The sequence below is a fragment of the Harpegnathos saltator genome, unplaced genomic scaffold, assembly GCF_003227715.2.
Source record: "Harpegnathos saltator strain DR-91 unplaced genomic scaffold, Hsal_v8.6 scaffold275, whole genome shotgun sequence".
In the NCBI taxonomy this organism is placed as follows: domain Eukaryota; kingdom Metazoa; phylum Arthropoda; class Insecta; order Hymenoptera; family Formicidae; genus Harpegnathos; species Harpegnathos saltator.
This window is the reverse complement of record NW_020230067.1, coordinates 343,824-366,016: the sequence shown is the minus strand read 5'-3', so window position 1 is coordinate 366,016 and position 22,193 is coordinate 343,824. Positions and strand designations below refer to the sequence as shown.

The 22,193-nt window shown below is 37.4% G+C and overlaps 2 protein-coding genes across 8 annotated transcripts; one reads left to right on the top strand and one right to left on the bottom strand.

Moving 5' to 3' along the window:
- Positions 1-9,735: 9,735 nt before the first annotated feature.
- LOC105184517 (protein ALP1-like) lies at positions 9,736-11,289 on the bottom strand. Of its 4 annotated transcripts, XM_025299422.1 has the most exons (5): positions 11,116-11,277; positions 10,822-11,022; positions 10,451-10,727; positions 10,128-10,343; positions 9,736-10,014 (listed from the first exon to the last, which is right to left on the bottom strand). In XM_025299422.1, exons 3-5 carry the CDS (start codon positions 10,509-10,511, stop codon positions 9,746-9,748), a joined length of 546 nt encoding a protein of 181 aa, XP_025155207.1. In that variant the 5' UTR covers positions 10,512-10,727; positions 10,822-11,022; positions 11,116-11,277; the 3' UTR covers positions 9,736-9,745. The 4 variants fall into 4 exon arrangements, with proteins under 4 accessions (XP_025155207.1, XP_025155208.1, XP_025155209.1 ...); XM_025299423.1 differs by lacking the exon at positions 10,822-11,022; XM_025299424.1 differs by lacking the exons at positions 9,736-10,014; positions 10,128-10,343 and having other exon boundaries at positions 10,563-10,727; positions 11,116-11,289.
- A 4,798-nt stretch (positions 11,290-16,087) lies between these two features.
- Positions 16,088-17,961, top strand: LOC105184518 (protein ANTAGONIST OF LIKE HETEROCHROMATIN PROTEIN 1-like). Of its 4 annotated transcripts, none has more exons than XM_025299420.1 (5): positions 16,088-16,503; positions 16,592-16,805; positions 17,069-17,156; positions 17,225-17,438; positions 17,597-17,961. In XM_025299420.1, exons 3-5 carry the CDS (start codon positions 17,148-17,150, stop codon positions 17,824-17,826), a joined length of 453 nt encoding a protein of 150 aa, XP_025155205.1. In that variant the 5' UTR covers positions 16,088-16,503; positions 16,592-16,805; positions 17,069-17,147; the 3' UTR covers positions 17,827-17,961. The 4 variants fall into 4 exon arrangements, with proteins under 4 accessions (XP_025155205.1, XP_011141657.2, XP_011141658.1 ...); XM_011143355.3 differs by having other exon boundaries at positions 16,089-16,503; positions 16,967-17,156; positions 17,597-17,960; XM_011143356.3 differs by having other exon boundaries at positions 16,123-16,503; positions 16,967-17,156; positions 17,225-17,514; positions 17,597-17,939.
- Positions 17,962-22,193: the final 4,232 nt, after the last annotated feature.

Genomic DNA, 22,193 nt, shown 5'->3' with positions numbered 1-22,193 from the left:
TTGAACCACGAGAACCATTCTTCCTTTTTTCCCAGAACGCAGTGTTTGAACCACGAGCACTGTTCTTCTTTTCCTTACTTTAAGAGTGTTGTGCTTGAACCAAGAGCACCATTCTTCCTCATTTCTCTAAGAACGAAGTGCTTGAATCACGAGCACCATTCGCCTTTTTATTCTTTAAAACTTAACCACATCCCTTCTATCTATCCTATTATAGATATTGTTAAAATAAGTATTACCAAAAAACCTCTTATGCCGAAAAGAATGAGGAGAGCCGGGCGGCGAATTCAATTTAGGCGTTTGTTAAAAAGTTATTATAATCCAGGTACGCTCAACCTAGCTGTTTTCGAAACAGATCCATCAAAATCTTCAGTCCCGAGAATAAAATCTGAAATAAAGGGAAATATATTTGAAGTTAAATTCAACACTAGCGAGAATATTATTACTTTTAAACCTAACAGTAACCCACCTCCAAAGGTAACAGATTCAAATAATAAAGATTTGTACAAGAATAGCGCTGATCTGAAGTAAACCAAACGAATCTAGACATCACATGTTCTATGCTTGTCCAGGACGTAACCATAGACATAGTATATCTAGACTGCGCGTTCTCTCAAATTTCAAGCGTGGGAGTATAACTCTCGTAGAAAAGGAAGCACTCTGTTTTTACTGCTCGTTCTCTCTCATACAATCCCGATGGAAGGGGAATAGGGGCGGTTGTTACTGTATAGCAACTGCCTCCCCTATATCCCTTCCATCGGGACTGTGCGAGAGAGAACAAACAATAAAAACAGAGTATATCCTTTTCTACGTGGCTATACCCCTACTCCTCGAACACGCAGTCTAGATATACTATGTCTATGGACGTAACATTGACCGCGTTCAGTAGAACAAAGTGATCAGAGAGCGCTTAGTGATTATTGTCTGTGATTAGAGCATTCTTTTAGATTCTTTATAGACCTAGAAGTATTTACCAATCAGGAGCGAGATTCAGTAGAAAATCTAGTAATGTTGTCCAACTGTTGAGTCTGCTGAATGCAGCCAATGGGTTATCTTTTAATGAGAGAGTCTCATAGGAAGAGAGTTTCAAACTCACGTGACCAGGTCTCTGCTGATTCGATGGAGGCACAAAGTCTTCTTGATCAATCAGAATATCGATATAGCAAGACGACAGGTTGGTTGAAGGCCGGTATTCATAGTCGGATCTTATATTTAAGATCGTCTTAAGTTTATCTTCAGATGCTGTACAAATTACTTCATTGGCTACGGGATATCTGAAAGTGAACTTAAGGTGTTCTTAAATATAAGACTCAACTATGAATACCGGCCTTACATTGAGTTTTTAAAGCAGTCTGACGTACATCTGTCAATCATTAGAGGAGGTTACGACGAGTCGCACAAGATATTCGCCTACGAATTAATAACAGCAATAAGAATCAGCTATCCGTAAATAATAAGTATTAGTTATGAAAGAATATTTGTCACCTCGATTTACGGTAATTATTTAGAAGACGGGCCTCACCTTGGATTTCGCTCAAACTCACCTATCTTGTGTATTTTGACGTGTAGAAGCCGAATCTGCAAGTGAAAATCGCTGCTCGGCTCTAGTTTGCGAGAAATGAATTATTAAAAAATGACACATGCGAGATTAGGAAATCTTTCATGTCAGTAATACAGAGACTTATGGTCTGTTCTTTTTAGTCGGAAAGTGTAAAATAGTACATGTAAGCGAGGGAGGGGCGAATCCCTCTCCCCAAAGACATTTTCATATATTAAACATATAAATTTTTAGTTCATGTATCAGTGGTTATTACACAACAAAAATAACCACTGATATATGAGCTAAAAATTCATATGTTTAATATATGAAAATGTCTCAACATATGTATACAGGGTGTTTGATAGCTGATCGTGCAGACGAAAGTTGGAGATAGATTGGGTGTAGCCGAGAAGAAAAGTCAAAGTACCACAATGTCAAATTGCCAATAGTTATCGAGTTATTAATTAAAACATGTGAGCCAATGAGCGCGTAGAGAGCGGAGGGCGACCGCAGTAAGCACATAGACATTTGATACAGGCGGAGCCAGCGAGTGGCGGTAGGCGAGCGCGCGCGGCGAGAGGCAACGTAAACAACAAGAGGCGAACGCGCGCGAGCGAAGGAGCGAGCGAGCTTTTTCTTTATAGCTTTTTCCTTATAGCTCGCTCCTCGTCGCGCGCGCTCGCCTCTTGTCGTTTACGTTGCCCCTCGCCGCGCGCGCTCGCCTATCGACACTCATTGACTCCGCCTGTATCAAATGTCTACGTGCTTACTGCGGTCGCCCTCCGCTCTCTACGCGCTCGTTAGCTCACATGTTTTAATTAATAACTCGATAACTATTGGCAATTTGGCATTATGGTACATGGTACATGGTACTTTTCTTCCCGGCTACACCCAATCTATCTCCAACTTTCGTCTGCATGATCAGCTATCAAACACCCTGTATATAGTACTAAATATATGTACACTCAGAGGCAGGTATGGTATCCCTCGGCGATGTCATATACGTCTGTAAAACAATCAAAAGCCGTGACAGGCATATATGCATATGCATATGGGTGTAAAACAATCAAAAGCCATGACAGGCATATACGCATATGCATATGAGCTAAAAATTCATATGTTTAATATATGAAAATGTCTCAACATATGTATATATATAGTACTAAACACATGTACACTCAGAGGCAGGTATGGTATCCCGCGGCGATGTCATATACGCCTGTAAAACAATCAAAAGCCATGACAGGCATATACGCATATGCATATGGGCGTACTGTACAGCGCGAGAGAAGCGAAGAGGGAGAAGTGGTGGGAGACGTTCCGATCGAGAGAGAAAGCATTACCAGACGTGTTACGGTTAATGGTGTCCCCAATAGCTGTCTCACTCTCTCTACGCTTGAATGCAGGCAATATGAGTGAGATAGCTATAGAGACACCGCGCTGTTTCTATAGGTGTCTCGCTCGCTCTAATAGCCATATATCGCGCTTTCCTCTTTTCTCCTTAGCAGAAATGCCGATCAAAGAGGCAATCCTGTCTATAGGTCAGAAAAATAAGCTATTTTCGCGAATTTTTTTTTTCGGAAACAAGCAGACGATTGATTTCAAACTTGATAAAAATAATAATATATATTTTATTGGTGAGAATGAATTTTTATAGCGTTATATGAATAATAATGTAGCAAATATACAAAAAATAACGTGACGTGTTTAGGCGCGCGCCGTTTCACGATTCCTATAAAATCTCGAAATACGGTAGACTGGGACAAAAACGCAAGTAAAATAATTAATCTACGAACTTGCCGCTAATTCATTTGAATTAAGGAAATAAAAAACGAACTACTTTTTTAATATTTTAAGGCATTTAAAAATTATATTTGAAAAATCGTCATAAATATCGATGATTTTACGTTAAGAATATTTTATTTGCAAGAAAACGATATTTCATGAAATTTACGAAAAAACTTATTTTATGCCGTAAGATATGTCAAATTGTGCAATTCTTTTTAGACGCAACATATCTTTACTTTTGAAAAGACTACGAGAAGGAGGGAGAATAAATGCAACATCTTCCTTAAAATGCTACTTAAAATATAGGCTTCGCTCTTGAAAATATAAAAAAAAATTAGGAGACATTTAATAATAATAAAAATTACAATAATAATAACGAGACGCTATATAGCATCTCCTGAAATCAGAGAAAAAACTTTTTTTTATATAAAAAAGTCGATCGATCGACTTCAGCATCTAATTATATATTCGAAACATGTCTATCTATCGTGTGAACTAGCGAAATAAAAAAATATTAATTTTTTATATGTACCGCGCTATCTCTATAGGTGTCTCATTCGCTGTAATAGCCAATGGCATTTATGCTCGCAATTTGACATATCTTACGGCATAAAAAATGTATCGCGCTTTTCTGTTTTTATAACGCCATAAAAATTCATTCTCATCAGTAAAATATATATTATTATTTTTATCAAGTTTGAAATCAATCGTCTGCTTAGTTTCCGAAAAAAAATTCGCGAAAATAGCTTATTTTTCTGGCCTATAGACAGGATTGCCTCTTTGATCGGCATTTCTGTAAGGAGAAAAGAGGAAAGCGCTATATATGGCTATTAGAGCGAGCGAGACACCTATAGAGACAGCGCGGTGTCTCTATAGCTGTCTCACTCATATTGCCTGCATTCAAGCGTAGAGAGAGTGAGACAGCTATTGGGGACACCATTAACCATAACACGTCTGGTAATGTTTTCTCTCTCGATCGTGCAACGTGCGATAAGGATGCAACATCGGAACGTCTCCCACCACTTCTTCCTCTTCGCTTCTCTCGCGCTGTACAGTACGCCCATATGCATATGCGTATATGCCTGTCATGGCTTTCGATTGTTTTACAGGCGTATACGACATCGCCGAGGGACACCATACCTGCCTCTGAGTGTACACACACATACACACACACGGGGAGGGTACGGGAGGAGGGGCCGAAGGCCCCTTATAAAATTCTTTTTATAAACATACATATGACAAACATGTTTAGGTATTTATCATACTCTTTTCATGCCTGAAAATGTCGGACATTAGAATATTTACGAAATATTCAACATCTATTAGGTGTACAACTTTGCTTCCGCCGTTTTTTTTCCGAAATTCGAGGCTTTATTGTAAAAAACTGGTTATATTTGGTATTTATACTGGTATAGGTTATACTGGTATTTATGATTCAAAGTATTATCCATCGCTGGCCACTACTTTCTCCCATCTTTCGGGTAGCGTACGAATCCCGCGTTGAAAAAACTGGTTATCTTTTGAAGCGATCCACGAATCGATCCAATTTCTTACTTCTTCATAAGACCAGAAGTGCTGGTCAACCAGGCCGTGTGCTATTGATCGAAATAAGTCAGAGGGAGCAACGTCTGGGGTGCGTTCAGAAAGTACACCCAGCGGGTGATAGCCGAGAGTCTGAGTGAATGGAATGGTGGGAATAAGGTACCCTCTCGGATGTATATAGGTTTGTTCTTTTCGGCTGAACTAGCTGCACTAGTTCAAGAAGTGTGCACTGAAGCGTTCTTTTCGACTATAATAACGTCATGTTCGCTGTTCTTTTCAGCAATACAGCTACACTAGTGCAAGCAGTTCATTGCACTGACTAAGTCTTGAGCAGGGGCAGTCAGTGCAGGGGCAGGCAATGCAACGTTCAACGAGTTCAACGAAAAGAACAGATCTCATAAACAGAAGTCCATAACCTAAAAGTAAAGATTATTTACTTATAAATAACTTACTTATAGATAACTTACTTATAAATTATTAAAAATTGCTAATTTAATAAGCAATTTAGATAATAAATAAAAATACAGACATATGTGTCTGTATAGATTTTGAATAATATAAAAGATATTGAATTAGTCAACAATATATATATATATTTAAATATATAAAATATTGTTGATATATATATTTTCAATATCAATCAATATATATAATTTCTTTCTCAGGGAACAAATAATAAAATTGAGAAAACTGAGAAAAGAATCAACAAAAACAAGTCTAAAAATGGAAAAAGAAAAATTTGGTGTTATATTAAAAGATGCAATGGGAAATATTTTAATAAATGATAAAGGATATGTCACATGTATTTATGAAGGTTTGAAAATTAAATAATCTAAATATAAATAAATTAAAAAATTTGGATACATGATATTTCAATTATTTTAATATATTTGTATATACAGAGTGTTATAAAAGTCCTGGAAGAGCAGAATAGCTCGAAAACTATGAGTCGTAGAAAAAATGCAAAGTACTGAGTTTTTATGATTTTTTCCTGGTTATCTGACGGTGACCTTGGATTTGACCTTGACAATAATCTTGATGGTCATTTCAAGGTCAGGTCAATTTTTTAAATGGGACCCCATACTTTAGACCCCAGAAATGAAAAGAGCGGAAAATTTTACGTTCGGATATGACCTTGAACACTGCCAAATTTGACCTCTGAAGGTCACACAAAGGTCTAAGCTCGTTTTAGGCTGAACACGCGAATATCTTCGAAAATGCACCTGCTAGGGAGCAATGTTACGCATAAGAATAAGAATATAGAGGTCAACAAGAGACATTCAGACGTGACCTTGCTCTTATTCTCAAGGTCATGAGTTAAGATTATTATTAAGGTCAAACCGGACATTTTTAGGATTGAAAATCCATACTTCTGACCTAAAAGTGTCAAGATTGAAAAATTTTACGTTCGGATATGACGTTTTCAACCTTGACCTTGTTTTTAAGGTTATGTGTCAGTCATATCAAGGTCAATTAATTTCATTAGGCTAGAAACATACTTTTATGCCCCCCCCCATAATGTGAAGAGTGAGATTTTACGTTACCTTCGCCTTCATTACGAAAGTTTTCATTGAACAGCAATCTCACTTCACTGTATGACCTTTGTCTATCCCCCCATCCTCTCATCATCAAAAGCCAAACTCTCTCATGCTCTGTAAGAGAAGCCATTTGGAATTGAAAACAAAAAATTTGCAAAAATTTGGTATAAAAAATTCGATTTCTTTACCTTTAAATAAAAATAATAAGTAACGTAACATTGATCGTTAATAATAATATGATAATCAAAATGGACTAGAATGACATCAAAACTTGTTAAATCGATGAAAACTCAACAAAACAATCTATTATCTGTTTGACACTGATAGAATCGCGACAAATAAAAACCTTGAAGCATACACTTTATCGATGGCGAATACATTTTTCGGATACCGATCCTGGGATTTTTGAGCTCGCTAAAACCGAATCCGACGTTGGATTTTGCAAATTCAAGATGGCCGATTCAAGATAGCGGCCGATATTTAAGAATAACAAAAATTGGATCTCGTTTAAGGAATTTTTGAAGTCGTTTCTGAAATCGAATCCTACGTTGGATTTTACAAATTCAAGATGACCGATCCAAAATGGCGCCCGATATTGAGGAATTACCAACAACGGAGTGTGACCTCGTACATAACGTAAAATCTCACTCTTCACATTATGGGGGGGGCGTAAAAGTATATGTTTCTAGCTTAATGAAATTAATTGACCTTGATAGGACTGGCACATAACCTGAAGAACAAGGTCAAGGTTGAAAACGTCATATCCGAACGTAAAATTTTTCAATCTTGACACATTTAGATCAGAAGTATGAATTTTCAATCCTAAAAATGTCCGATTTGACCTTAATAATAATCTTAACTCAAGACCTTGAGAATAAGAGCAAGGTCACGTGTGAATGTCTCTCGTTGACCTCTACATTCTTATTCTTATGCGTAACATTGCTCCCTAGCAGGTGCATTTTCGAAGATATTCGCGTGTTCAGCCTAAAACGAGCTTAGACCTTTATGTGACCTTCAGAGGTCAAATTTGGCAGTGTTCAAGGTCACATCCGAACGTAAAATTTTCCGCTCTTTTCATTTCTGGGGTCTAAAGTATGGGGTCCCATTTAAAAAATTGACCTGACCTTGAAATGACCATCAAGATTATTGTCAAGGTCAAATCCAAGGTCACCGTCAGATAACCAAGAAAAAATCATAAAAACCCAGTATTTTGCATTTTTTCTAGGACTCATATTTTTCGAGCTATTCTGCTCTTCCAGGACTTTCATAACACCCTGTATATATAATATTAATAATTATATTTGTTGATATTCATATTTTAAGGTCTGCAATTTCAAATGCTATATAAAGAAATAGATTTTACTTATGATACAGTGGAATGTATTGTTGACAATAAATCAGTATATGTAAAATTACGTGAAACTATAGATACTTCATTAAGAAATAATGAAGATACAATATCTTCTCCAGTAATAAGAAATGATGAAAATACAATATTTTCTTCACCAGTAACACAACATGAAAATAATATGATTATTAGAGGACGTAGGACAGATAATAGTTTTCTTTGGTCCGATGAAAGTACCAAATTATTGTTACATATATATAAAGAAAAAATAGAACTTTTGACAAACCGAAAAATTAAAACGAGTAAAATATTATGGGAAAAGATACATGAAATCATACAATCAAAAGGATACACTGTTACAACCACTCAAATAGAAAACAAATATAAATCCCTTGAAAGATTATTTAAAAATATGATTGCAAATAACAAAAAGACAGGCAGAGGACGTACAACGTGTCCATATCAAACGTAAATAGTAATCTTTATTAATTTTAAGATTTGTGAAGAATTAATGTATGTAAAATAACATTATTTTTTGTTATAGGAAATTAACAGAACTTTTAGGCTCTAGGCACAATATTGAACCTTTAGCCGTCTCTGGTAGAGAAGGTTTAATTATATGAGAGGATGTGAGAGCAGGTACATCTCTGTAGGTTTGACATTTTTATATTTTATTTTCTTATTTAAAAGCATATATATATATATATATAAATACATGTTAATATATAATAATTAATCTGTTACCAACATTTAATGAACAGAAATCTATATTTTACATTATTGTAGATCTATTTCTGATTTTAATGATGAAAATACAAGTACACTCTTTTATAATATGCAAGAAGAAAATAATAATGCAAAAGAAATAAGAACGACAAGAGACATTGTTATAGGAATAATTCCAACGAAGTATAATACAATATATCCCATTAATATAAAAAGATATAATTTTATCTAATTTCAAACATGTCATATGCATATATATATTTTTTTTACAGATATTACAAGAACAAACACAAAGAAAAAGAAAGAGAAATGCGTCACAAATAGCAGAAAAGTGTCAAGAAAGTATTGAAAAATTTATAAATATTGGTGTGTCCGAGCTACAAGGTTTGTGACGGCGTCCGTTGTCCGTGAGCTTTAGGCATCTGATGCTGATTTTGACAACTGAACGAAGATTGTCTGGACGACGGAAAATCGATAAGAAGAAAACAACAACAGCTGACAGAGTCTCTGACCAGCTGTCATCGAGGACGGACGAGAGAATTGAGAATTATCAAATAGAGAATTATTCTTGTTTAAAGCTTGAGTGAGCTGCGCTGTAAATAGTAAAGCTTGTTATTCTTACGCGAGTGTTTTCATTTACCTGAGTGCAAGTGCGAGTGCGAGAGTGAGCGCAACAATATTACTATACAAGAAAAAGAAAATAAATTAGAAATACAAAGACACATACTTGCAGAATACAAACAACTGAGAATTAGTTACGAAGAATCCTTAAAAAAAAATACGAGAACAATTAGAAGTTGCAAATAAATTAAGGGAAGAAAAAATATTCTTTTAAAAGATCTCATTGGAAACAAAAATAAAAACTAAGAAAATGAAGAAACCAGAGAAAAAAGGAAGAAATATATATATTGGTTTTGTTTCGTCTATTTATCATATATGTTTTGTTTATTACATAACTTCTACGTTTCGTTTATTGTTTTAATTTTACTTTATCTTATAATTTATAAGTAAAAATCTGCAAAATATAAAAATAAATTACAAAATATTTAACATATAATAATGCATTATTTATTATGTATATTTGTACAGTTGTATTTATGTATGCATGCATAATTGTATTTATTGAACATTTAATTGGCGACATATTTCATCACGAATATATATTCCAGTTTCATTTTCTTTTAGTACTTCATCAATGCGTTGTTCAATGTGTAAACCTTGTACTTCAATATCTGGATATTCATCCTTCATGGGGGCTTCAAAATATTATATTTCTCCTGCGTTCGCCATATTATGAAATACATAACAAGCATGTATAATGCGAACCATTCTTACTATATCACGTAACTTGAAGTAATATAACTGCCTAAACTGTTGTTTTAGACAACCAAAAGCATTCTCTATAATTACGCGACAAGAACTTAATTTTTGATTAAAATTTCTTTGTGCATGTGTCAAGTACCCATTATCCTTAAATGGGACAATTAGTTGTTTTAAGCAAGGGTACGCACTGTCTCCTAATAAATAATAATTATCTAAAAAAGAAAGATTAATAACATTTGAATAACATTTCAGATTGATAACTCAGGTGCAAATTATTAATTCTTATAATTTTTATCATGTTTTATTTAATTAAATTTTAAATAACCTCTGCAAAGTTCATGAAGATCATTACGAACTGGTGAATTTTTAAATACTCTCGTGTCATGGACGGAGCCAGGATATCCGACAAATACATCAAGAAATTTCATATTGTGGTTGGCTACGCCTTGGATATACAATGAAAAGTATTGTTTCCGATTAATATATGAGTTGGGATCTTCTGTAGGTTTGTCAATTCTAATGTGGGATCCGTCTATGGCACCTAAAAAGAATATTATAGCTAACAAAGATAACATAAATACATTAAAAAGAATCAATAAAAATATCAACAAAATTTAATTTCGATTGAAATGGTGAAATGTTAAATACCAATTACACCAGGGAACTCTTTCTCATTGCGATAATGAGAAGCATATTTCTTCTTTTTCATCTGCAGTTGGATATCGAATAATATTGGGTGCTAAATACATAATAAAATCAGTTACTAGTAATAACTTTATTCTGGTAATAACTTTATGCAAAACATTAATAAGTTATTCCAAATCTGTCAGCCACATCACGATAACCAGCACTTTCATGGCCTACAAACCATAGGTAACATAAAATTTGTTTTTCTGCAGTAACTTCTCCAGTAAACGTCCTCCTTCTGTAAAAGAGATGTATGCGTTGTGATAGTTATCTTTTTATAAAATAAATATGGGATTAATAAATAAAAATTTAATTTTTTAATATACACATACTTTGTAAGGAAGTAAATATCTCAGATACACGGAATTGGTTTATTAAATCGTATGCTACTTCTCTTGATAAACGAAAGTGCATAATGAAATCGATGTTGTTATAATTTTGGACTATGTTTTCCACATAATTATTTATTTTTATGTGTTCTATTCGTTGAATCATTCCAAAAACTGGATGAAATATTTGTAATTCATTATGATCTAAATATAAAATATAAATTGATATATTAAATTAGGTTAAGTTACATTTTTTAATTTTTATTTCGTGCATAACATATTTGTTATAAATATTACCATCATTATCTTCAACCAAAAGTGGTGGTGGTAATGGTGGTATTAAATCAAAATCTTCATCTGAAGACTCAAGTTCTAGTTCAACTAATATATTAGGTATAACAAGCCTATTGTGTCTGTTGTGCGCCATATTAAATACTGCTGAATACTGCACCATTGCGTTCTTTTCACTGTTATGCCTCGTCTACAATGGGGTCGTAGAGTCATAAAATATGGTCGTAGAGTCGTGGCGGTAGTCGCTTGAGAGATCGTAATCGCTGTCGTTCAAGTTAGGATCGTCTACAATAGAGTCGTAAAGTCACAAAATACGGTCGTAGAGTCGTAGCAATGGTCGACTGAAAGGTTATTTTCGATCGCAAAACGCTTACAAGCACAGTCGCTTGAGTTGGTTCCAATCCAATTTCAGCGACTATTGTAACGACTTGAACTACAATAGACCAATCAGAAGAAAGATTTTATATATCACGCTATGTAAACAACGTGGGAAAATGATATCGGTGTGTGGACGGCACTTATTTATTCATTTTTTATAAAGTCACCTTCACAAATTTCATCAGTATCACAAGGATCAATGATAAAGAATTTATCAGCAAAATCGCCTACTTGCAATAAAAATTTTATTAATATTTCTGAAGGCAAATGATTGATAAATTACTATTTTCCACAGAAAACTTAATCATTAATTACATTCTTAACACTTCTAAATAAATTTCAGATAGCGAGAATATTGATCCAGCAAATAAGCATAACCTCGAAGTGCCTAAAACAGATATCAGAAGAAGAAAGAATATAAGTCTTGATGTGAATTTTCTAATTATGGAATCATCACAGGCTGTTACTGCAGCCTGTTCAGCTTTGCCAGCATTGCTGAACAGTACAACTTCCACGCCAGATACAAAAGAAAAGAAAAGTATGGTGATAGTCTTATTATATGGAATAAAACGTGTACCTATGCAACAAAGAATAAAATGTTTTATCAAACTATTGGAAATATTGGAATCATTTCAACATGAGTGAATAATTATATAGTCATTGCTGATAGAAAATATTAAAAATATAATTGTCCTATTATAGCATATGTTATAGTGTAGTTGGATTTTATATGGAATATTGTCAGCAATCAGCAGAGAAATTTATGTAAATGTTATAAAATTGATCTGATTGGTATATATTTTTAAATTCAATCAAGATTAAAAGCATACCATCAATCAGATTCACGTATTTTTACACAGTTGCAAAACTTTCTTCTCTATATTCTCTATATAACAGTTGTACTGTTAAAAGAAGAAAACTCAATATGAATATTAAAAGTAATACTTTTGTGGAACATACAGTTTAATCATGAAACAATAGCCTTGCTTTGTGGTATCAACAGATTTTCATAAAATATATCATCTTATATATCTCCTTTTTATATATCTTTTTATATATCTTCTTTTTCTTAGAAAAGGTCTGACAATATGGCACAAATAATCATATTGGACTGGTGTCATTCGTGTCATACTAAAATATTTTTCATGATCTGTCTCATATGCCTCTTTGAATTGTTTATTGAAATATCCTAAATAATCTTTGCTTCTATTTATAGGTCTTATCCACTATCTTCTTTGTCTCTTTCGTTTTAGATATAAATATATCGATATTAAATTCAAATGGTAAGTATTTAATAACAAAGAAATATTACAAATTGCATGGAATTTCATTATATTTCTATTTCAATAACACATAAACACAATCGATCATTCATATTATTGTACGGGCAATATCCTGCTCTCTGATTGGTTTACACTCCGATCCAGTGACTAATTGAACTTTGTACAAGCATCACCACAGGACCCAGCTCACGACTTTACGACTTTACGACTTCACGACTTTATGACCCCATTGTAGACGTAGCATTACAGTACTCTTGCACTCATACTGCCCGCGCCTGTACTATATCAGTTCTAGTGCATGAACTAGTGCAACGAGTACAGATGAAAAGAACAGACCTTATGTTTCTGAACGACATAGGCTGCGTTCCGTTTCACGCATCGAGCGCATTGATCGCAACCAATGCATTGCGCGCATTGATATCGTTCCGTTTTCGTTAATGCGTCTATGCGCTTTTGGAAACGGAACGATTTTTGATGCGTTTGATGTGAAAGGAAAAATGGATGCTACTATGGTCACAATGGACATCGAAACATTGACAACAATAGCCTTATTTTCATTAGTGAATGATGACAACAGAATTAGCAGCAATAGTAGCAGTAGTAGTAGTGAGTCTATATTTTATCAAGAAATCTTGATCTGTAGAAAAATATTCACACACATGCATTAATTTAAAAATATAATTGAATTGTTTCTAAAACTTAAAAATTTCAATTTTACCTTTCGATGCTCTTAACGCGATCTCTTTTTCGAGAAACATAGTGATCATTTCGTTATCCACTAAGGCCCAGTTCCACAACTTGCTTTAAACGGAGTTTAAAGCTAAACCGATGGTTAAAAGCAATAGTATATGCGCATATACTGGGCCTAATGAACTGGGCCTAGTGAACTGGGCCTAATACGGGGAATTCAACTTTGTCGACTTTGTCCATTGTACGTATCTGTGATTATCTATATGTTTAAAATCAAAAAATATCGGTACGTTAAATATATCAGTCGTCACGTCACGTTGTCAGTATTTAAATAGTGTTATATAAAAGATTATAAATACTAATCTGCGCATGCCCGCATTAACTGCTTCTTTTTTTTTTTTTTTTTTTTGACGGTGGAGAAATGCATTTACGCATACCCGACCCAAGCCCTCCAAATGAGGGGTGTCCAGGTCGGGTTATGTGGGGCTCCCGCGGCCAACCTAGGTTTGCCTCGTCCTACCCACTAAAACTCCACCGGGCGTCCTAACCGATCTTATCAGGTGTGTCCCAGGTACGCCAGAAAGCTCAACTACTGGGAGACATCCTGAGACAGTCAATCTTATCATCGACCTCGTACTAGGGCTATGCCCATTAACCTAACCAGCGATGGATGTCACGCCACCTCATCCACCGCACCCTCCCCCAAGATCCAGCAAACTCTCCGGCCAGAGAGAAAAGGAAGGAAGAGGAAACCCAACTCCCTTACCTCCTCCCCTGACTCCTCCGCGTGCATCCGTTGGTGGGGGGGGGGGGGTTCCTTATCCTGCATCCTAACCTTGCCTTGCCTTATTCGTCCTTCCCGCAGCCCTGTTGGCTACCGCTCACCTTTGTCAACTTCCATGTGGAGTGTCCTGTGAGCCTTCACTAGTGGGAAAGGGGGCAACCGGGGGAGTTGTTGCTGCTAATTCCTCCTCCTCCATTGCCAGCAGCAATCTGTCCAGCTCCTCCCTCTGTCTTTCCGCCTCTTCCTTTTGCTGCATTACGTCTGTTGCAAAAATGTTCATTGCACCCCATGCCTCTTCCGACCTTAACATTGCCCCAATTACTGAGGACAATGTCAGGTCATTCCCTACTATTGCAGTTAATGCTGCTCTCTGATTTGACCAGGCCGGGCATTCTTGTAGACAATGCTGCGCCGTGTCCGTTCCTTCTTGGCATTGGTCACAACGGCTGCTATCTACCTTGCCTATTCGCTTCAAGTAGTCGTTGAAGCAGCCGTGTCCCGTTATAACCTGTGTTAGGTGGAAACTGAGCCCTCCCTTTCTTCGATCCACCCATCCGCTAAAGTTAGGCAGAATTGCCTCCCTGACCCTAACCCCCGATTCATTTGCCCGTTCGACGTATATTTCCCATTGCCGTTTGAACAGGACTTTCTCCATCATCCTTATCTCGTTTTCAGTTTTGGCCGTCCAATCGCCGTTCGCTCTTGCCTCCCTTATCCTCACAAAAGTCCTCCTCTGTAGGGCAGCCGTTATGTATAACGGCGGTGTCCTTGCCAGAATAGTCGCTGCCTCGAATGACACCGTCCTATATCCAGCAATCACTCTCAAGGCCGTGTATCTCTGCACCCTTTTTATGGAGAGTTGTGCCCTCTGAGTCAGTGATGATGACGTTGATATAGCTAGCGCCTCGCTCCAAACAGGCGCACCATATAACAGTACGGAGGTCACTACCATCGCGTACAGCCTCCTCTTTGTTTCTCGCGGCCCTCTGAGATTAGGCATTAGCCTACCCAGGGTCCCGGCAATACGTGAGGCCTTCTCTGCCGCGTACACAAAATGTTGCGTAAATTTCCAGCGACTATCCAGCATGATTCCTAGGTACTTCATACCCTCACAGGTTCTGATGTCCACCCCCCCGATCCGGACTTCTGGCATGGCCTCTTCCTGGGACCATAGAAGAGTATGACCTCCGTTTTTTGCGCTGCTATCTCCAAACCCAGCCTTTCAATTCTTCTGATGGTTCTAGCCGCCTGTAGGTTAGCTTTCGCTACCGTTGTCTTGATATTGCTAGCCTTCGCAATGATGAATGTGTCATCGGCGTAGCAAATCAGATCACATCCGTCTTCTAAGTCTGCCTTTAGTACTGAATCGTACGCGATATTCCAGAGGAGTGGTCCCAGTACCGACCCCTGAGGTACTCCTGCGCGTACCGGCTTTCTCCTGACCTCTCCTCCCATTACCCTGAACTCTATCCATCTTTCGGAAAGATAAGCTGCCACAGTCCTTTTCAGGTAATCCGGGAACCCTTTTTCCTCTAGCGCCTCGTTAATTCTCACCCAAGGGATCGAATTAAAGGCGTTCTTAATGTCAAGGCTAATACCAAGCGCGTATTCTTTCCCCTTGACGGCTTCTGTTACCGCATTCCCTACCCGAATGACTGCATCACATGTGGAGAGCCCCTCCCGCATTAACTGCTTCTAGTCCGAGCTGTAGTAGCTGATGCGCGTTTAATGCGATAGAGGTGGGGGGATTCTAGGGAATTCTATACGCCACCAATGCACGCATTAGCTAAAACGGAACGGTTCTGGATGCAGTTAATGCGCTTGATGCGTGAAACGGAATGGACCCACAGGTGACATTTGGAAAAAAATGGCGGTACAATAGAAGAAACGAATTTTGGCATTTGCGATTGCTGCAAGTGATAAATTACTAATGGATATGTTATTAAATATGGAAAGTGAAGATAATGATAGTGATAATAATGACGACGAGCAAATACAATTGGAATTGAGAAGACGAATAAATGTAAACGTGGTCAGCAAGTAAAACCGTGCAGGATAAAAGGTTTTGTGGAAGAAATAATACCACGTTTATCACATAATCAGTTTCGTGAACATTTTCGGATGCTGCCAGAGACATACGTATTGCTTGAGCGAAGACTTGCAATTTTTTTGTCGAATCAAAACAATGGTAGGCCAAGTTTCAGTTCGTAAACAGCTTTTGGGTACTCTGTGCTTGCTTGCAACTTCAGATTCTTATAGGTAAGATATATATTCTTTTCCTTAATAGAATATTATATAAATATAGACAATATAATTAAATTTACATCGTGATATTTTTGTTTGGCAGATCTGTTGGAGAACGATTTGATATTGCTAAGAGTTCATTATGTGTCAACTTTATGAGAATTGTAGAAGCTCTAAATGATATTGCTGGAGATGTAATTGAATGGCCACGAGGTGAGAAAGCAACTCATGTAAAACAACAATTCCAGCAGATTGCTGGGCTGCCAAATGTGCTTGGAGCAATAGATGGATCATACATTGAGATAAAGGCTCCAAAGGTTTGTGACCTAACATTATGATAAATTTTATTTCATTCATAATTTTATATTATAACTTGTTGCATTATGTTTTCAGAGTAATGCTCAATATTATATAAATAGGAAAAATCATTTTGCCATAACTCTTCAAGCAATATGTGATACAAAGTTATATTTTACAGACTGTTTTGCAGGCTATGCATCATCAGTGAATGACATTCGAATCTTTAGAAACTTTGATTTGTGGAGAGAAGTTCAAAATAATTACCAATATTATTTTCCAGCGGAAGAATTTATAATTGGAGATAAAGCTTACCCTATGCTTACTGCTTACATGATATATTCCTTCGTAACTATGGGAATATGACAGAGGTAATTTTAATGCCGTATTATTATAATTATTAATTTTTTAGAGTTCATTATATTTTGTATTTCTTTAGGTCCAGATAAATTTCAATAATGTTCATGCTCAAACAAGACAGGTTATTGAGAGAGCATTTGCTTTGCTAAAAGGAAGATTTAGAAGGTTAAAATTCCTGGACATGAATCGGGATGACATGATTCCATACGTTATCATAGTGTCTTGTGTTCTTCATAACATCTGCTTTGATGTAGTTGATGATATAAAAGATTTTATACTTGAAGATTGGGAAGGTGAGAGAAGTGCTTCCTGAAGCTAATTTAATAATGGATGAACCAATAATGAGACCTGTGATAAATGAGGATGCTGGTATTGCTAAAAGAGAGTATTTAGCATGGCTTATATCATGATTATTTTATTTAACTATATAATGATGTTATTTATGTATTAGGTTGTTCGGAAAGTTCGTTTCAAATTTCGCGTGCTCCACATTTCTATGTAATCAGTAAGAACGAGGGCGCTCTAAACGATTTTATGTTTGTCAACAAACATTCCCGGATCTATGAGCCCGCTAAGGAAACTTCGCAGATCTTCCTAAGTGCAACTATTTCGTCAGAAATCAGTTTGAAAAATGGAGAACCAAAAAGTCAATTTTCGTCATGTAATACTATATTGCTTTAAATGTGGCTTCACGGCTTCGCAGACCCTGAATGAGATGTTCTCAGTATATGGAGATGCCTGCGTCACTCACCAGACAGTTCGAAAATGGTATCGAAGATTCGAAGCTGGCGATTTCAACATGGAAGATCAAGCTCGTTCAGGCCGGCCTCAGGAGGTTGATGAAACGCTTCTTATGGATCTCGTGCACGAAAATCCTCGAGTGACAGTTAGAGAACTCGCCGACACTCTGCACAAGTCTGTTTCCACCGTGCATGACCATCTGAAGAAGCTAGGATTCTCAAGTCGACTGGATGTGTGGGTGCCACACGAAATGAATGAACGGCAGTTGCTGGAACGTGTGAACGTCTGCGATATGCTTCAACGGCACCAAAAAGAACCGTTCTTGAAGAGGATCATAACAGGCGATGAAAGTTGGATCCTAAACAATTATGTTAGCCGCAAGAGGTCGTGGAGAACCAGCGACGCGTCTACGCAAACAGTGGCCAAGCCGGGGCTTCGCGCGAAAAAGGTTCGTCTGAGTATCTGGTGGGATTTTAAGGGCGTGGTATATTATGAGCTTCTTCAACCAAACGAAACCATCAACGCGGCGAAGTACAGCCTTCAACTGGATGAATTGAAGACTGCCATCGCACGGAAGCGCCTTGAATTGGCCAACAGGCGTGGAATTGTTTTCCATCATGATAACGCCAGACCTCACGTCGCAATGTCTATCCGTAGGAAGCTGTTAGACTTCGAATGAAACGTTCTTCCTCATCCTCCATATTCTCCCGACCTTGCCCCATCTGACTACTATCTATTTCTTTCTTTAAACAATTTTCTTTGGGACAAGAAATTCGAGTCTTTGAAAGTCCTCAAAAGTCATCTTGATAAATTCTTCGCCAATAAGAAACCTTTATTTTGGAGCAAAGGCATCATGCAGCTTCTTAAAAGATGGGCCAAGGTCGTTAAACAAAACGGTACATATTTGCTTCAATAAAGTTCGTCTTTGTGTAAAATATTGCGCTCTTAATTTATTTCAAAAATTTGAAACGAACTTTCCGAGCAACCTAATAATAAATTAAACTGCTAAATAAATAATTTAGTATAAATCTACCTAAATAACTTAGAAATTTTTGTCGTAAGGAGAATAAAATATAACTTTTATCGAGAAAAATATTTATTTTAAAAGTAAAAAGTACAGTACATTTTTTGTAGTAAGAATACGGATAGTGATAACAGTAATGACGAGCAAGTACAATTTGAATCGAAAAGATAAATAAATATATGTAGTCAACAAATATAACTATGTAGGATAGATGGTTAACTGAAAAAAAATTCTACGTTTGTAAAATAATCAGTATCGTGAACATTTTCGGACCAGAGACAAACCAATTGCTCGAGCAAAGATTTGCAATGTTTTGTCGAATCAAAATAATAATAGTGGGTCAAGGATTCCTACAAAACTTAAAAAAAATACCATAAACTCTTATTAATTATATTATTGATTATGTTAAGATTAGCATAATGTTAACTAATTTAAAACTATTATTGCTCTGACTTCCTTTCGTAATAGTATACAATTAAGCATCTTATTATATAAAAAATCTGTGTCACTAACAGTATCACATGAACTTAAAAGAAATAATACACATTTTTGATGAACAATTGTTTGACACAGCAATTAACAATATCAGCTATTGCATTAGCAATAATAAATAGCTATTTACAACACGCAAATATTAATCCTTACAGCTAATAATTTCGCAAATGTATACTAATCAAATATTAAATACTGTTTTGACAACATATCATTACTAAGTGCTACATTTTATATTAAACAGTAACTCAACCTGAAGTTTATCACATTACTAGGCAACTAAAATTGCAATGAACATAAACGAAATATTATCATTAAATAAATTATAATAATAATTATAATAAATTGAACAATCGCAGAAACTGAGAAACAATGTTATTTATATAAAATATTGTTTCAGTCGGTTTTAACAACTCATAATACACTACGCCGAGCTGGTTCCACCAAATGCAGAGCATGACCTTGGAGCCGTGAATATTCGGTTTGGCCGTCGACGGGGAAGCATGGCCGGGATATGTCCATGATTTTCTGCGTTTGGGGTTATCGTAATGAACCCATTTTTCGTCCCCAGTCACAATGCGATGCAGAAATCCCTTCCGTCTTTGCCTTTCAAGCAATTGTTCACAAGCAAACAAACGCCGTTCAACATCTCTCGGTTTCAACTCGTACGGCACCCAATTTCCTTGCTTCTGAATCATTCTCATGTCTTTGAGGCGTTTTGAAATTGCTTGTTGAGTCACTCCCAATGATTGTGCCAATTCTTCTTGACTTTGACACGAGTCTTCATTAAGTAATGCCTCCAATTCTGCATCTTCGAAAACCTTCTCTCTTCCACCGCTATGCCGGTCTTCGACGTGAAAATCACCGTTCTTGAAGCGTTGAAACCACTCACGACACGTTCTTTCACTAATAGCGGCCTCACCATAAGTATTTGAGAGCATTTAATGAGCCTCAGCCGCAGATTTCTTCATATTGAAGCAGAAAATTAAAACCTCTCGCAAATAACGAGAATTTGGCTCGTAAACTGACATTTTCAATCGAGAATAACTTTATGATGTAGACACAAATCGACTAATGTTTCTATGGGGTTATGTTGACAGATGCCCAAGTTTATTGCATGACGTTTATGATCTATTTATTTCGACCACTTTTAGGTTTTTTGTGCCCTCTTGCTCTCTCGCCGATGCAAGTGGAGGGTAGGTTCCTAAATTAACCTAGGCGTGTTCTTCTTTGGTCCCTTTATTGCGCACGTGCCTGCCAGCTGCAGAGCACGTGAGTCACAGGTACAACTTATTCGTCTACAATACAGAAAATAGTTCTCTGCGCTCGCACGACATATGAGCCACCGCGGGACTCGTATGTATATGTGTGTGTGTCGAACGGAGCCGATGCTCCTGCCTGCCCGCTCTCGCACAATCGCGACCGCGTGCAGAAATCGCGGTGTCACACACGACAAAGAAAGAATGATTAAGCTATGAACTAGCGATCGTATATCCGTGATTTCTGTGTGTGCTTCCAACGGTTACTGACTCGTTGGTCTTTTTTCCCGCACGAGTGACACTTGCGCGCGCTCTATAGCGCCGCACGGAAAACGGATGCGTGCGCTTTTGGAGAGCTCAAAGTCCCCACAGGTGCTCCCCCCTCAGTGCCTCTCTAGACAGAGAGGAACGAAACTTTCTTCTTTTTCGCGTACGTTTTGAGTTGTGGCGCGGATGAAGTGGACGGACGCGGATCACTCGTTTGCGGCTGTTCAGAGCCGTTGTTCTCCAGCACTATGAACGCGGGTTTTAACGACTCTGTTGATAGGGTTTTTTCCTCACCATTGATATCCACCAGGAAAACGCGGTCTGTTATGCGTCTGATTATTCGGTGAGGACCCGAATACGGCGGATCGAGCGGCCGGCGAACAGAGTCAATGCGACGGAAGACATGTGAACAAGTATACAAATCCCGGAAAACGAACGGTTTCGCGTTCGTGTGATGAACTGTTGCCGTTGGACGGATCTTACGAATATATTCGCGGAATTTTTCTAAAAATATAAACGGATCAGCCGGTGGATCCTCATGAATAAAAAATTCACCCGGTAACCGTAGTGTTGTGCCGAAGAGAAGCTCTGCTGGAGACGCTTGCAGATCCTCCTTCACGCATGCTCTTAGGCCAAGAAGAACGGTTGGTAAGATGTCTGGCCACGGTGTTGGTGCATGGCATCTTAGTGCTGCCTTCAGGGTACGATGCCAGCGTTCGATGAGTCCGTTCGCTTGTGGATGATACGGCGTAGTGCGAATCCGAGTTGCACCAATTAGTCGCGCTAATGACTGGAAGAGTGCAGATTCAAATTGCGTTCCCTGATCCGTGGTGATCGTCAGTGGAGTCCCGAAGTTGCATATCCAGTGATTGAAGAGAGCGGATGTTACAGTGTCTGCTTCAATGTTCGGTAGTGGAAGTGCAACTGGCCATCTGGAAAAACGATCTATGATTGTGAGGCAATAGCGGTTACTCGTATAGGCGGTAGCTCTATCAGGTCCAAATGGATGTGATTGAATCGGTTGTCCGTTGCTTCGATATATTCAGGCCGTGGTTTGTTGTGTCTGCTGACTTTTGATCGCTGGCACGGTAAACACTCACGTGCCCAGCGAGAAACATCTTGGTTGATGCCTGGCCAGATGAATTTTTGTTTGATGCACTTCAGCGTTGAGCGAGCGCTCGGATGAGCCGGACCATGGATGACGTCGAATGCTTTGTGTCGAAGTGGTTGTGGTAGGTACGGTCGTACGATACCCATCGAGACAT